General features: G+C 34.0%; 1 protein-coding gene across 2 annotated transcripts in view; it reads left to right on the top strand.

Annotated features, from left to right (window-relative positions):
- Rab3gap1 (RAB3 GTPase activating protein catalytic subunit 1) overlaps window positions 1-15,332 on the top strand; it is an 85,756-nt gene that overhangs the window by 20,786 nt on the left and 49,638 nt on the right. For both annotated transcript variants that reach the window (XM_046463723.2, XM_058585388.1), the window contains exons 4-5: window positions 570-702; window positions 2,773-2,851. In XM_046463723.2, the coding sequence (XP_046319679.1) occupies window positions 570-702; window positions 2,773-2,851 (212 nt within the window). The remainder of the gene's footprint in view (window positions 1-569; window positions 703-2,772; window positions 2,852-15,332) is intronic.

The following is a 15,332-nucleotide window of genomic DNA, read 5'->3' as shown; positions in this document are numbered from 1 at the left end:
TTCTGTAGTTGATTTTTTAAATTAATTTCTTATGGTTGTACATGATGGTGAGATTCACTGTGGCATATTTATATAGGTATATAGGAAAGTTATGTCAGATTTATTTCATTGTTTTTCCTTTTCCTGTCCCTTCTTCCTTCCCTTCCTTTCCCTTGTCTACTCCACTAAACTTCTATCCTCCTGCCATTGGTTAGCTTCCACATATTATCGAAAACATTCAACCTTTGGTTTTTTTGGGGATTGACTTTATTTTCCTTAGCATGACAGTTTCCAGATCTATCCATTTACTGGCAAATATCTTACAGCTTATTAATATTCCATTTTGTGTATATACCACATTTTCTTTATCCATTAAGCCATTGAAGGGCACCTAGGTTGGCTGTAGGAGACTTTTAAAGAGCCATTGTAGTAAATCATGTTTTTTTTTCATTACGTGGAGGATAGTCATATGATGGAACTTTTAGATTAATAGATGGGAAAAGGAAAATCACTGTGGTGATTTAATAAATATAATAGAAACTATTGAATACTTTAAGATGGATGTTTTCCTATTTTATTATTAAATACAGGGTATATTTACTTCTGGCACATGGGAAGAAAAATCAGATGAAATTTCCTTTGCTGACTTCAAGTTCTCAGTCACTCACCATTATCTTGTACAAGAGTCCGTTGATAAAGAAGGAAAGGATGAAATATTAGAAGGTAAGTTTTTACAACATATTTTTAAAATCTTGACTTTTAAGACTGGTCATAATTTTGAATTATGAATTTAGTTCTCATAATTCAGCAATCTCCTTTCAAACAATTTACAATATGCGAAGTCATTTCACATTTGAATAGAGTATGAGGTACTGTATCTGAAGTAGAGAAAGAATTACAGTGCCATTCATCCTAAAATTAACTGAATCAGCACATATTTATTGAGTACCTAATATATGCTACCTTGTTGAACCCAAACTTAAATGAAATGTACATCCCAGAAGGGGAAATAAGATATTTAATTAATAGTAATAGGAGGTAGAAAGTGATAAATAATATCCTAGGGACAGAAAGAGGTCTGCTGAAGTTCAGAGAAGAAATGGTCATTTAATCAGGAGAGATCAGAGATAGGCAAGTAAGATGGGCTTTGAAAGATTACAAGAGGAATTTGTCTATTAGATAATATTGTGTTTTCATTATATTCTAGAGTTTAGAGTCAGACTAAGTGGATTAAAAGTCTTATTTTCCTAATTGCTAGTTCTTTGACCTTTCTAAACTTTGGTTACCTCATTTTTTTCAATGAAGAAATACTACTAGAGGGTTAATGTGAAGATTTAATTTAATTTAAATCAGTGTTTCTGAGATGAACAGTTGAATGGTATCATGGTATAAGAGAAGACGAATGAATTTGAATAGTTAAGACATTGTTGATTGTGTATGTACTATACAGTATTTTTATTTGGTTGTGATTGAAACTAGTACAGTGGTGGAAGTTACATATCTGTGCCTTTTCTTGTGTAGGAATAACATTATATTACCTTTTCTATTTTATTCTTAGAAATAGAACAATTAGATAGGGTCTGCATTTAGATTCAAAGAACATTGACCATATCACATATGTGTAAGATAATTCCACAGCAAAATAAAATAATTAAATCAGAATATAAATATGAATGCTGTAGGAGTAAGGGAAGAGAAAAATGTTTGCAATTGGCAGGAGATCTGATAATAGCCATGAGATTTTTGGGTCCAGCATTCCATAGAGTAATGAAAGAAACTGTTTAAGACAGAGAAATTTTAAATGCTGTCAATTTGAGAAAAGATCATATATTAAAGGAAAAACTGTTAGAGTAAGAAGGCTTAGAATCAGTGTTTCTGAGAACACCAAACAGATGAAGGGTACCATGATATAAGAGATGAATGAATTACAGTTAATTCATTCAAATAGATGGTTAAGGCATTATTGTTTGTGTGTTTTATACAGTTTTATTTTTATTTGTGGTTGAAACTGTAATAATGGTGGAAGTTACAAGCAAATCATCATCTCTGTTAATTTAGAGATACATAGTTTAAAACTATGTTATCAGAGGTCGGAAGTTTTGAACACGTGATTTTTTTGTTTTTGTTTTTGTTTTGGAATTGCTTATTATTTTTGGTTAGGTATAATGTCAAGTCATTAATGCTATCCCATTCTTTTAGCAATTAGCAACATATAAATTTGCTAAATAATGATACATAGCTATCCAACAAAAGGAAATATTTGTATGAACATAGGTATTTTTTGTTTTAAATTTATTCTGTGAGTATAAATAATGATAATTGATGTATCTTATTATGAATTACAATTGAGCTGCTGGAAGATGAATATGTTAGGAGTGAGACACTGAGTAGAGGTTTTACAAAATTATTAAGAGATCAGGGTGATAGAAAAGGCTGCCTGTAAGAGGTGATGTAGAGTTGACAGGTCTCTAAGTAGAATTTTGAAGAAAAGAGAGAGAAGGGCACATCAGGAAGAACTACTAAAATAAGATTTTCTGGAATGGGTGAGGATTTGGAAGCAAAAATGAACAAACATAGGAATGATATGTCTTTTTCTATGGGCTGGCTTTGTTTGATGCGGAGAGACAGATGGACAGACAGATTTTCTTCCCCTTAAATCTTAGAGCTAGCCTAGATATAAATCTTTGAGCCATTACAAAACTACACAGGCGAATAAGACATATTTCCTCAAAAAAATAGTATAAAATCTGCCTTAACATGAACATCCTTTTTCATTATCAAATATTTTTATAGATGCTATTCCACAGTCTATGCAAGATTTGCTATGTATGAATAATGACTTTCCTCCAAGAGCACATTGCCTGGTAAGATGGTATGTATACATTTTATTCAGATGACTTTTAGTTTGTGTCAGGGAGACAATCAAGAATGTTCTCAGGTTCAGTGATTTGTTAAAGGTACTCACATGACTCAGCATCTAGTTGTACTTACAGCTGATTTATTACAGCAACAGGGTGCAGAGCAGAATCAGGAAGGGAAAAGACATGAGGCCAAGTCTAGTGGGAAGCTTTTAAGAGTCTTAGTAATGGAGTCATACCGGTTATGCTCAATTCCTCAGCAACAAGCCATGATGACTCGTGATAAACATCTATCAGGGAAGCTTGTTAGAGGCTTAGCTTTCAAGATTTTAAATCAGAGACTGATCAGATATGTACTCTATGGCTGGTATATATCAAAATTCTAGATTGCCTGAAGGAAAGCAGGTGTTGAGTATAAACCACATTGTTTGCATAAACAGTTCAAGCACAGTGAATGGTGAGAATCCTTCCCAAATCCAGATTCCTGGATTCTAGCCAAGAGCCAACCTTGTAAACAGGCTTGTCTAAGAATAGCAGTCATAGGCCTCCTGATAACTTTTCCCACACAATGTTTCAAAATCTAAGGTTGTTCCAGACTATACTTCTAATGACTAACATAGAACCCTTAAATATCATAGAAAATTTAATGTGTATTGTTGGAAGTAAAATGTTGATTTCAAACAGTTATGTGATAAAATCAACATGTCTAAACTATAAACGTGATACATTAAGAGGCACATAATGTTTACAAGGTCTCATCTTTTTTATTAGTGAGTCTCTGAACTTTAGTATGTTGGTGTTAAAATATATCACAAACCATCCCTAGTATGAATGTACGGTCAAGAAAGGAAATATCTAGTTGAAGAAAGTTTATATACTCACTTAAAATTTTTTCTGTTTGGTGTGAATTGATCTTTGGACTGTATGGACTGTTTTTTTCTTTTAACTAAAGAGTAATTTCTAAGGGAAGGGAAAATTGTGTTTCTTTTTTTCTTTTCATTGTAATTATAGTAGGGAATATACTTTGTAACACAAAAAAAGAAAACTATTTGTAAATGCATATAAACTGGATAATATTTCTGTTTTGGTACAATCTTTTATAATTATGACTTTAAACAACTAAAAGAAGGAAATTAATAAATACAATTAATTATCCATTTAATTTAATCCTTCTAGATTCTTTTCTGGTATTCTAAAATGTGAGTATGTGCGTTTAACATGACTAAATATATCAGAAGACAGCAGGGGCTTTGTGCATATATACACACATGCCTTTGTTCACCATTAATTGATCACTTGTTGTTGGGCAGGTCTGAATTAGACAAACAAGTTTAATTTCTAGCTAAGGTACTTACTGTCTTTGAGACTTTAGGACATTACTTAATTTCTCTTGACTTTGTTTCCACATTGTTAAAATCAGAATAATAAATAACATAGACCCTTTTGGGTAATTGTAAGCATTAACATATAATTTCTGTTCAACATTTTTTTTTTTTTCTATTTTGGTACCAGGGATTGAACTCAGGGGCACTCAACCACTGAGTCACATCCCCAGCCCTATTTTGTATTTTATTTAGAGACAGGGTCTCACTGAGTTGTTTAGTGCCTTGGTTTTGTTGAGACTGACTTTGAACTTGTGATCCTCCTTGCTTCAGCCTCCCAAGCTGCTGGGATTATAGGCGTGCACCACTGTGCTTGGCTCTGTTCAACTTTTTATTAGATATTTCCCAAAACTGTTTTTTGACTCATTGTCCATGGTGAATGAATAAATGAAATCTTTCTGTGTATTAATGAAAACCACTTATTTGGTTCTTTAAAAAGAACTTTATAATTTTATTTTTTTGATTAAATTTTGTTTTTTAAATTACAGAGAAACTGACCAGTGAATATTTCTCTAAATTTTAACATATATAGATTTTTTTGGGGGGAGAGGGGAGATACTGGGGATTGAACCTAGGGGCACTTAACCACTGAGCCATATCCCCAGCCCTTTTTATTTATTATTTTGAGGTGGAGTCTCCTTAAGTTGTCGAGGCTGGCTTTGAACGTGTGATCCTCCTGCCTTGGCCTCCCCGAGTAGCTGGGATTACAGGTGTGTGCCATCACACTGGTTAGATTTTGTTTTAAGTACTACCACAACTAGAATCTAGAGCAGTTCTATAACCCTCTAAGAAACACCTCTTGTCTCTTAATATTTACACCTTCCACACATTCTTGTGATTCTTGGAATCACAGATCTGTTCTCGGTCACTGGACTTAAGTTTTTTCAAGAATATCATATGAATGGAATATAAACTTTGTAGTGTACAAGCATTTGAGATTGACTTTTTTGACTTAACATGGTACCTCTGAGAGTCTTTTTGAAATTATTCTGTGTATCAGTAGTTTATTCCTTTTTATTGTTGAGTAGTATTTTATTGTAAGCATGTACAACAATTTGTTTACTTATTCATTGGAAGATATTAGGATTGTTTGTAGAAGTTGCAAGTATGAATAGAGCTGCTATAAACATTTGCATATAAGTTTTTGTGTAAACAAATACACATTTCACTTGAGTAAACATCTAGAGTAGAATTGCTAAGTCATATACTAAGTGTATGCTTAACTTTGTAAGAAAATGCCAAACCAATTTCCAGACTACCTGTACCACTTTGCATTCCCATTAATGTATGAGAGTTACAATTGCTGTACATTAAGCGATGTTTAATATTGTCAGCGTTTTTATTTTAGCCAGTCTAATAGGTATGTAGTAGTTTCTCATTCTGATTTTAATTTTGAACATCATTCATATGTTTATTTTCCATCATATGTATTCTGTATGATGAAGTGTCCAAGTCTTTTGCATGCTTTTTAATTGAATTATTTGTTTTCTTCCATACTTTTTAATTGGATTATTTGTTTTCTTACTGTGGAGTTTAGAAAGCTCTTTATATATTCTGGATATAAATCCTTTTTAAGAATGTGTGATTTGCAGGTATTCTGTCTGAGACCAAAGCTTATCTTTTCATTATTTTCATATTTCTCTCTTCTCTCTTTCTTGGGGGGCAGGGAAGCTCTGGGATTAAACCTAGGGATGTTTACTGCTGAGCAATATCCCCTGTCCTTTTTTTTTTCTTTTGGGATAGGGTCTTAATAAATTGCTGAGACAGGATCTCACGAAGTTGCCCAGGCTAGCCCCAAACTTGTGATTCTTCCACCTCAGCTTACTGAGTATCTGGGATTACATATTTAAATCACTGGACCTAGCTGTTCCTTAGATTTCTTAAATATAGTAATTAAAAATTATTTTTGTATATAATGAGCTTTGCATTCTAAAGATAACTATTCATTGTATAATTTGTATTTGTGCATATATATATGTATATGCATACACATATACACATACGTAGCTGGATTAGATATGCTTGTATTTTTGAGAATTTTGTGTCTGTGTTCATGAGGAATATTGATCTATTATATTCTTTTCTCATACTTTGCTTTTGTTATCAGAATATGCTGGCCTTATAATGTGAGTTGGAAAGTGTTCTGTTTTCTGAAAGAGATTGTATAAAATTGATTACACAAATTGTTTGTTAGGATTTGCCACTGAAAATAACTGATCTTGGAGTTCTCTCTTTTTTTAGTTGTTGATGGACCTTTATTTATTTATTTTTTATTTATATGTGGTGCTGAGAAATGAACCCAGTGCCTCACACATGCCAGGCAAATGCGCTACCACTGAGCATCACCCCAGCCCCGAGTTCTCTTTTTATTGAGGCTTGAAGCAGAAATCTTACTTCCAATGTTTCAAATACACCAATCTATCTGAGGGGCCATTCAAAACATTACAACATTTATACTGATTTGAATTGGTGAGAAGTCTTGAATACATTGAAAAGATTCAGAAGGAAGTCAAGTGTGTTTAGGTCATAGTGGAGAGATAGTTGACTTATCTAAAAGATAGGCCTATCATGATTGCCGCATAAGAGATTGTAGTCCTAGATGACAATATCTGACTGATATTATGCTTCTGGAAACAGTTTTTATATTTATTATTAGGCTGGGGCATTCTTGGACATGACCTAGCCTGGATATGTGTTAGAGATCACTTTCTCTGGGATGGGTACACCTTATCAATTTCAGAGTCATAGATTCTCATTATGACTGCTGGGCTAAAAACATGGTATTCCCAGAAATAAGCAAACCTTTCTTCTATCATTCTCAGTCCTCCTGTTCATCACATAACATAATCAGTTTTGTAGACACCTCTGTGAATCACAGAAACATTCAGCAGCTAAAAAGCTTATCTTATAAAAAAATCCCAGTTCCCAGTCCCAGTCCTTAGCTGTCATGCCCTATTTCCAGAGCTGATAATCCTGAGATTCTTCAGAGTCACCTTGTATGCTTTCTTCTGCCATTTATTTCCGTCTTTGTTTGTCACCCAACAATCTCCTTTTTATCCTTTGAAGTTCAGCTGTGTGTTTTAAAAATATCATTATAGGTGATCAAGTATTTTTTGTGTGTGTTTTCAGGAAGAGGGGTCTGTGTCATGTCAGTCTGCTATATTGCTGGAAGTTACTTCTAGATTTTTCTCATTTGATCTTTCATAAAGGTTAGAAAGCCAACAAGCAAGCATTTGAGCATAATTTGAAAATTAAGTGTATTAAAATTATATGTATTTCCTTTTTTTTTTTCCTCCAGAGCTGGGGATTGAACTCAGGGCCTTGTGCAAGCAAGGCAAGCTCTCTACCAACTGAGCTATATCCCCAGCCCATGTATTTCCTTTTATTATTTAATAAACATTAAATAATAGAACATTAGTAGAGGTGATGATGCCTAAGTGAACTTAAAAACTTGCAAGTAGTTAGTAAGCCTGAGTACAGCAGTAAAGGGTTGAGAATAGCAAAAAATGAGAAGGACTTCACTGTACTTGAGTATTTTAGCCTCAATGTGAACTGACATGTTAAGAAGGTTTCATAATCTTCTCTCCTGTTTTATTTATATATTTATATATATATATATATATATACACACACACACATACATACATACACATACATACACACACACACATAAATATGTAGGTTTTTTATTGTACTTGTTAAAAATTCAGTTTTCAACATTTTCAAGGAAACAAATTGTATCATACTTCTTAACAGAAGTTTTCACCTATAAACATTTTCTTTTAAAATTAATGTTAGTACTATAGTAACAACAGTAAAAATTTGAAAACTGTTATGGAATAGTTTTTATTTAAAAATACTAATTTATACCATGCATCTGTAGTTAGTATAGGTTGACTTTGTCAAAATGAGATAAAACTAATATTTAATGCATTTACATTTTTCAAATTATCTTTTTTTTTCCCTCCCCAGTACAGGGGATTGAACATAGGTGGCACACATGCTAACCCAGTGTTCTTCCACTGAGGTACACCCCTGTCTCAAATAAAACTTAAAATAGAATTTTGACATTTATTTCAAATGCTCAGTTTTGGTAATTGAAATTTATGTATTGACCTGTACCTATTTTGATATCTTCTAGCTTCAGTTTTTGTATCCAGGATCTCCCATATTAGCTTTAAGTTCATTTAACTTTTTTAAAAAATATTTTCAGTTGTATGGACGCAATATCTTTAAATTTATTTATTTTTATGTGGTCCTGAGGATTGAACCCCGTTCCTCACATGTGCCAGGCAAGTGCTCTACCACTGAGCCACAACCTAATCCAGTTTATTTTAACGTTTTTTTTTTGGTTGTTGATGGACCTTTATTTTATTTGTATATGGTACTTAAAATCAAACCCAGTGCCCCATGCATGCTAGGCAAGCATGTCACCATTGAGCCACAACCCCAGCCCAGTTTGTTTAATTTTTTAAAGGACATTTGTTTAATGGGTGTTTAAAAGATATGTGGGCATCATCAGTTAAGGAAATTGATCTTAATGATGTAATTTGTTGGATACTTCTCTCCATCTCTCTTTAAGTACCTTTTAAAGGTTTGTTTCCTAAAGCTATCATGAAATTTATTTTCTTGATTGGTATTCCTAATGCTAAGTAAGTAGCCTTGGAAATAACACAGACTTTAGCTGTAGCAGAAATTACTTATAAATGTAAATTTATAAGATTTCTTCTGAGGGAATATTTTAACAGGAAGTTGTGGTAGAACAATGAATTCTCCCTTCCCCACTACCAGACATGTCTGTACCCTAATGTAGGTTAAGTGGCATGATATAGGTTAGGTGGCAAGAAGGAATCAAGGGAGCAGATGGAATTAAGGTTGCTAACAACTGACTTTGAGATAAGAAGATTTATCATGGTTTATGAGAAGACCCAGTGTAGTCACAGAATACTTAAAAATGGGAAAGGGGGGCACAGAATAGAGTCAGTATCAGAGTGATATGAGAACTCAGCCTGGTGTTGCTGGCTTTAGAAAAAAGAAAAGAGTCAGTAGCCCAGAAATGAGGGTAATCTTTAAACCTGGGAAAGGTCAGAAAATCTGTCCAGGTATCAGATATAACAGAGGTGGTATATTTGAAAGATTAACAGAAATTGTCCAGTCCAAAGAACAAAGAGAAAAAAATATTGAGAGAAATGAATAGCATTTCAGAGATCTGTGGAGTCAGTGAGAAGTGTCCCAAAGCATACATGTAATAGGACCCCCAGGTAAAGAGAAAGAAAAGGAGCGATAAAGGAATGGATTCTTTTTTGTTGCCTTCAGAAAGAATAGTCTTTCCAACACTTTGATTTTAGCCTGGTATATCCATGTCAGATTTCTTACCTGTACAACTGTAAGATAATAAATCTGTATTGTTTTAAGCTACCAAGGTTATGCCAATTTGTTATAGTAGCAATACAAACTAATACAGAAAGTAGAAGCATGAAAGCTGTGGATGTCTGGGGAGACTCTAATTAGAGTAGAAAACTACATTGAAGGATGGCTGGATTTAACAAGAGTACAGATTTTATCTTCATTGCTTTGCCTTTTCAGCCTTGTCTTTGGACCTTCAGCTTCAGTCACACAAAGAAATAACAGCAACAACTAAAGAACAATCCACAATCTTGCAAACTGTATAGCTGAATACTTATAACTTAAAAAAAAAAATCATGTTTAGAGTTACCATTCTGAGGACTTCTAGTAATGGTGTCATGAAGTGGTTGGTTATTCTCTGCCAAAAAAAAAATGTAAAACTGGACAAAATTGTCCCCCCCCCCCAAAAAAAAAACAAAAAAACCTCAACCATTACTGATCCCTTTTCCTGGGGCTGTTTCTGTCACTGTCTCCTCCTCTTTGTTATCCATATTAGTGAACTGCAGCTTTTTAGTGTGTGCTGTTCATGAAAACCACTGGCATTGTTGCAAGGTGGGCAGACTTGATTCTAACTGGGGAGCAAGAAACTTGTGACTTTGCCAACTAAAAAAGGCCAACAGGGTTAGAACAAATGGAGAAGAGCTATACCTTTGCTAGGCGAAGTTTACAGTCGCAATTCAAGTGAAGTGGTGGATTAGTGACAAATTTAATGGGGAGATCCTATGTGAGAGCTGTAGAAGGGCTTAGATATACTTCTTCACATCTCTGAATGTCAGGGAAACTACATGTGTGCATCGAGCCCCAAGAAGACCGAGCATCAAAACTGATTGTGACTTTGAATGCATTCCTTAACCCACACTAGCAAAAAGTGAAAGCATAATGAGCTCAGGTGTTGTCCCAATTATTGGCTTACCACTAAGCTAGAAAAACAAGGGATAGTTCCCATGTAAGCACATAAAAATAAGAATAAAACAACTGAATAGAGAACTCGGAGGCTGTATCCTGTTGGGGAAGCAGTTTCTGCATTCAGGTCCAGACAGGTTACTAAATACAAAGAAATTAAAAAAAAAAAAACAAAAAAAAAACCTAGCAACTTAAGAAATGTTAAATAGAAGCTTATTTTGCGACAAAATGTTATCTCAGTGTATAGTTTTCAACTACAAATTACTAAATATGCAGTGAAACTGGAAAGAGTGACCCACAGTGGAAAAAGCAGTCAATAGAAACTGACTTTGGTGGGTTTTGGGAAACTCCCTGCCAGGAACTGCAAACCATCCTCCATAAGCAGAGAGAGAGCACAGACCGAAGAAAGAAGCAGACCAGTCTTATTCAGGGAAAAATTAATGAAGCAGACTTGGGTGGCAGCAAGAACAGGTACATCTCCCCACTTACAGTGCCCACCTGTCCAGTCTTCTATCCTGTGGGGGCAAAATAAGCGAAAGGAAAAAGTCACTGATGGTGTGTTAAACCATTTGGTTGCTGACTTGGTCTACTTATTCTCTGCATAAAGAAAGAGATTGTGCTCCCTATAGTCTAGTCAACATTCCTTAGGGGAAGGAGGGGTAATCTGGATAGCAGAAGTTATCTTGGTCCTTCCTTTGCTGCAGTCTTGCTGACAATTGATTTTAGCCTTGTAAGATCACTTTATGGTAACATACCTAGGATACATTTTCACAATAGTGGGCCAGTATACCAGATTTAGCAATAATTTTAAAGCATTTATGATAAGTAGGTTCAAAATATTAAAGAAAAAAATACTCAAATAATTGAAAATGTACTAATAATGAGTCAAATAGGAATCCTTATTAAGTAGAAACTATAATAAAGAACCAAATGGAAGTTCTAGAGTTGAAAAGTGTAAGTCCCTTAACATGTCCCAAACTTTGAACTTATTATTGTCTTTCTTTATTAGTATTTATGATTATTTTATTATTGCTACTTATAAGTATTTTATTATGTACATATTTGTGTGTATACATACATGCATGGATACACAATATATTTTTAAAGCTTATTTGGTTTTGAATTCTATATGAAGGGCAAAGGGTCATTACCATAAACATTTTCTGAGTAAAAAAAAATTTAAAAAAAGTATAACTGAAGTAAACTTTCATCAGTTGAGCTGAAAATCAAATGAGATGGTAGAAGTGAGAAAAAGTTGCAAGACTTGAAAGATGAACAGAAATTATTCAATCCAAAAAGAAAGAAAAAAGAAAGTGTAGAGAAAAATGAACAAAACTTTAAAGATCTGTGGGTCAGTGTTAAGTGTCCCAAAGCATGCAAGTAATGAGAGTTCCAGAAGAAAAAGCAAATTAGAAGACATAATGGCTTCCCAGATTTGATGGAAAACATTCCTTGAGAAATCCAGAAATCTCAGTGAATCCTAAGTAGGATAACATGAAGAAAACCACACATAGGCACAGTATAGGCCCTGCTGAATCCCAAAGACAAAATTTTAAGCAGCAAGGGAAAAATTGTTACATCCAAAAGATAATACTACTGAGTTTCCATCAGAAACAATAGAGGCTAGAGGGTGTTGCAATATTCTGAGTGTTGAAAGAAAAAATTGTCAACCAAGAATTCAACGTACAGCAAAATTAAATAAAGATCCAATATTTTTTTTTAAAATTTTTTGTTGTTGGCTGTAAGATCCAATATTGATGTCATGTAAACACTGCAAGAATTTATTCCAGATAGACCTGCCTATAGGTAGTACTAAAGGGAAAAAGATGGTAACTTGAATCCACAGGAAGGAAAAGCATTGGAAATATGTACATTCAAAAGATACATTCTCTTAATTAAAAAAAATAAGATTCCTTAAGCAATAATTATGGCACTGTATTTTTGGGTTTCTTACATATATATAACATGTAATGTATATGACAATATTAATATTACATGAGGAAAAAGGAGAGGAAATGGAGCTGTATTTTGTAAAATTATTGATTTTACCAGAATTAACCTGAGCAGATTATGTTAAAGATGCATTTTGCAATATTTAAAGAACACTCAAGATGCAATTAAAAACAGGAATTGTTTACTGAATAACTCCAACTTCCCAGGAATTTTGTAGGCTCTAGGTATTTGTGTCTAAGAGACAGGTTTTTTAAAAAAATTGTTTTTCACCACCATTTTTGTTGATAATAGTATTTATGCATATATACTTTGTACTCTTTGAAGAGACTTTGAATATATATCTAAAGTTGAAGGTTGTAAAATGATAGCATTCAAAGTAGGTAGTATGATGCTATGATTTGCCTATGTGAGATTAACAACACACATGTCAATATTGGTTAATCTTTAGTTGTTGCTTTGGGTCTTTAGTGGAGCAGGAAAAATGCATTTTCAAACAACACCAAAAATGAATGGTTATTATCTTGTCTTTCTTTGTTGAAGGATGATATACTAAGGAATGTTTATACTTAAATTTAGTATACACGTATAATATATAAAACAGTTCATTTAAAAGTATCATAGTGAGATTTTTACTTGTGGGGATACATCTGAGCTCCTAATAAGTTTGAATTACTGGGCTAGTGCTGTGGTTCAACTGTGTCCCCCAAAATTCATTTGTTGGAAACAATCCCCAAATTAATACATTGATCATTATTTGGAGCTAGGGTCTTTGGGAAGTAATTAAGGTCAGATGAGATCATGAAAGTAGGGCTCCTATGGTGGCGTTAGTGGATTTATTAAAAGGAGAGACCTGGACTTATATGCTCCCTCATTCTCATCATAGGTGATACTCTCTTCCTGTTGTGGCACAGTGGTATACCCTTGCCAGATGCTGGCACCTTGATCTTGGAATTTACAGTATCCAGAATTGTGAGAAATAAATCTCTGTTCTTTATAAAGTATGTCTCAAGTTTTCTATTGGACTTGGACAGAAAACTGGTTCTGGCGAAGTGGAACGTTACTATAAAATATATCTGAAAATGTGGAAGTAACTTTGGAATTACATAATGGGTACAAACTATAAGAATTTGGAGAAACAAGCTATAAAGCTTCTATTGTGGTGAACAGAATGTTAATGAAGATTCTGATGAGGACTCCAGAAAAGACTAGAGAAAGCCTGGAATTTCTTAGAGATTACTTATGTGGTCATGAACAGTGTTGATAAAAATAAGAACACAAAGGCCATCATGATGAGGCCTCATGGAAATTATGAAGAAGGTATTAGAAACTGAAATAAAAACCATCCTTGTTATATAGTTGCAAATAAGTTTGCAGAATTATTTCTGTGTCCTAGTACTTTATGGAAGGCATAATTTGTGACAAAGTAGTATATCTTGTAAAAGAAATTTCTAAGCAAAGCCAAGCTGCTGCCCAGCCTCTTTTAACTGCATAGAGTAAGATGCAGGATGTGTGTGTGTGTGTGTGTGTGTGTGTGTGTGTATTTTAGTTTTCAGCTCCTTTGGATAGATACCAAAGAACATGATCATTTGGTAAGAATGTGTAGTTTTGTAAGAAACTGCCAAACTGTCTTCCAAAGTGGCTGTACCATTTCCACCAGCAGTGAGTGAGTTCCTTTGCTCTACATGCTTACCAACATTTTGGTGGAATTTGGGAGTTCTGGATTCTGACCATTCTGATAGGTGTGTAATTGTTTCTCTAATTGCATTTTCCTCATAACATATGATGTAGAGCATCCTTTTATGTGCTTATTTGCTATCTATATATCTTCTTTGGGAGCTGCCTGTTTAAAGTCTTTGATCTATTTTTTGGGGAGGATACTAGGGATTTAACTGAGGGGTACTCAAACACTGAGCCACATCCCCAGCCCTATTTTGTATTTTATTTAGAGACAAGGTCTCACTGAGTTTCTTAGTGCCTCACTCTTGCTGAGGCTGGCTTTGAACTTGCGATTCCTGCCTCAGCCTCCCAAGCTACTGGGATTACAGACATGCGCCACTGTGCCTGGCTTTTGATATATTTTTAAGTGAATTGTTTGTTTTTTACTAAAATTTTTTTAGTTGTAGATGAACAGAGTACCTTTATTTTATTTATTTACTTTTATGTGGTGCTAAGGATCAAACCCAGTGCTTCACATGTTCTAAACAAGTGCTCTGCCACTGAGCTATAACCCCAGTTCTATATTCTTTTTTTAAATTACTTTTACGTGACAGTAGAGTATATTTTGAAATATTATACATACATAGAGTAAGTATAACTTGTTTCAATTAGGATCTTATTGTGGTTGTACATTATGTGGATTTACATTGTTTGTGTATTTATATTTCAGGATAGGAAAGATTCTGATTCATTCTATGTCTTTCCTATTCCCATCCCTTCCCTTCATTCCCCTTTGTTTAGTCCAGTGAACGTCTAATCTTCTCCTCCCTTGTGGGTTAGCATCCACATATCAGAACATTTTGCCTTTGATTTTGGGGGGGTACTGGCTTATTTCACTTAGCATGATACTCTCCATTTCCATCCATTTACCAGCAAATGCCATAATTTCATTCTTCTTTATGGCTGTAGTATTCCGTTGTGTATATGTATACCACATTTTCTTTTTGCTCATTCATCTGTTGAAGGGTACCTAGGTTGGTTCCATAGTTTGACTATTGTGAATTGAGCTGCTATATTCTTAGTTTTAGTTTTAAGGAGGATCTTTTTAAAAATTTTTATAATTTGGACAACAGTTCTTTTCTGGTATGTCTTTTGCAAATATTTCCTCTCTGACTGTGGTTGCCTTTTCATTCTC

Source organism: Marmota monax, unplaced genomic scaffold (assembly GCF_021218885.2).
Source record: "Marmota monax isolate L192 unplaced genomic scaffold, Marmota_monax_Labrador192_F-V1.1 WCK01_AAM20220418_F8-fsc00034, whole genome shotgun sequence".
Classification (NCBI taxonomy): Eukaryota; Metazoa; Chordata; class Mammalia; order Rodentia; family Sciuridae; genus Marmota; species Marmota monax.
Note: the sequence above shows the minus strand (reverse complement) of the source record. Positions and strands in the feature narration are given on the sequence as shown.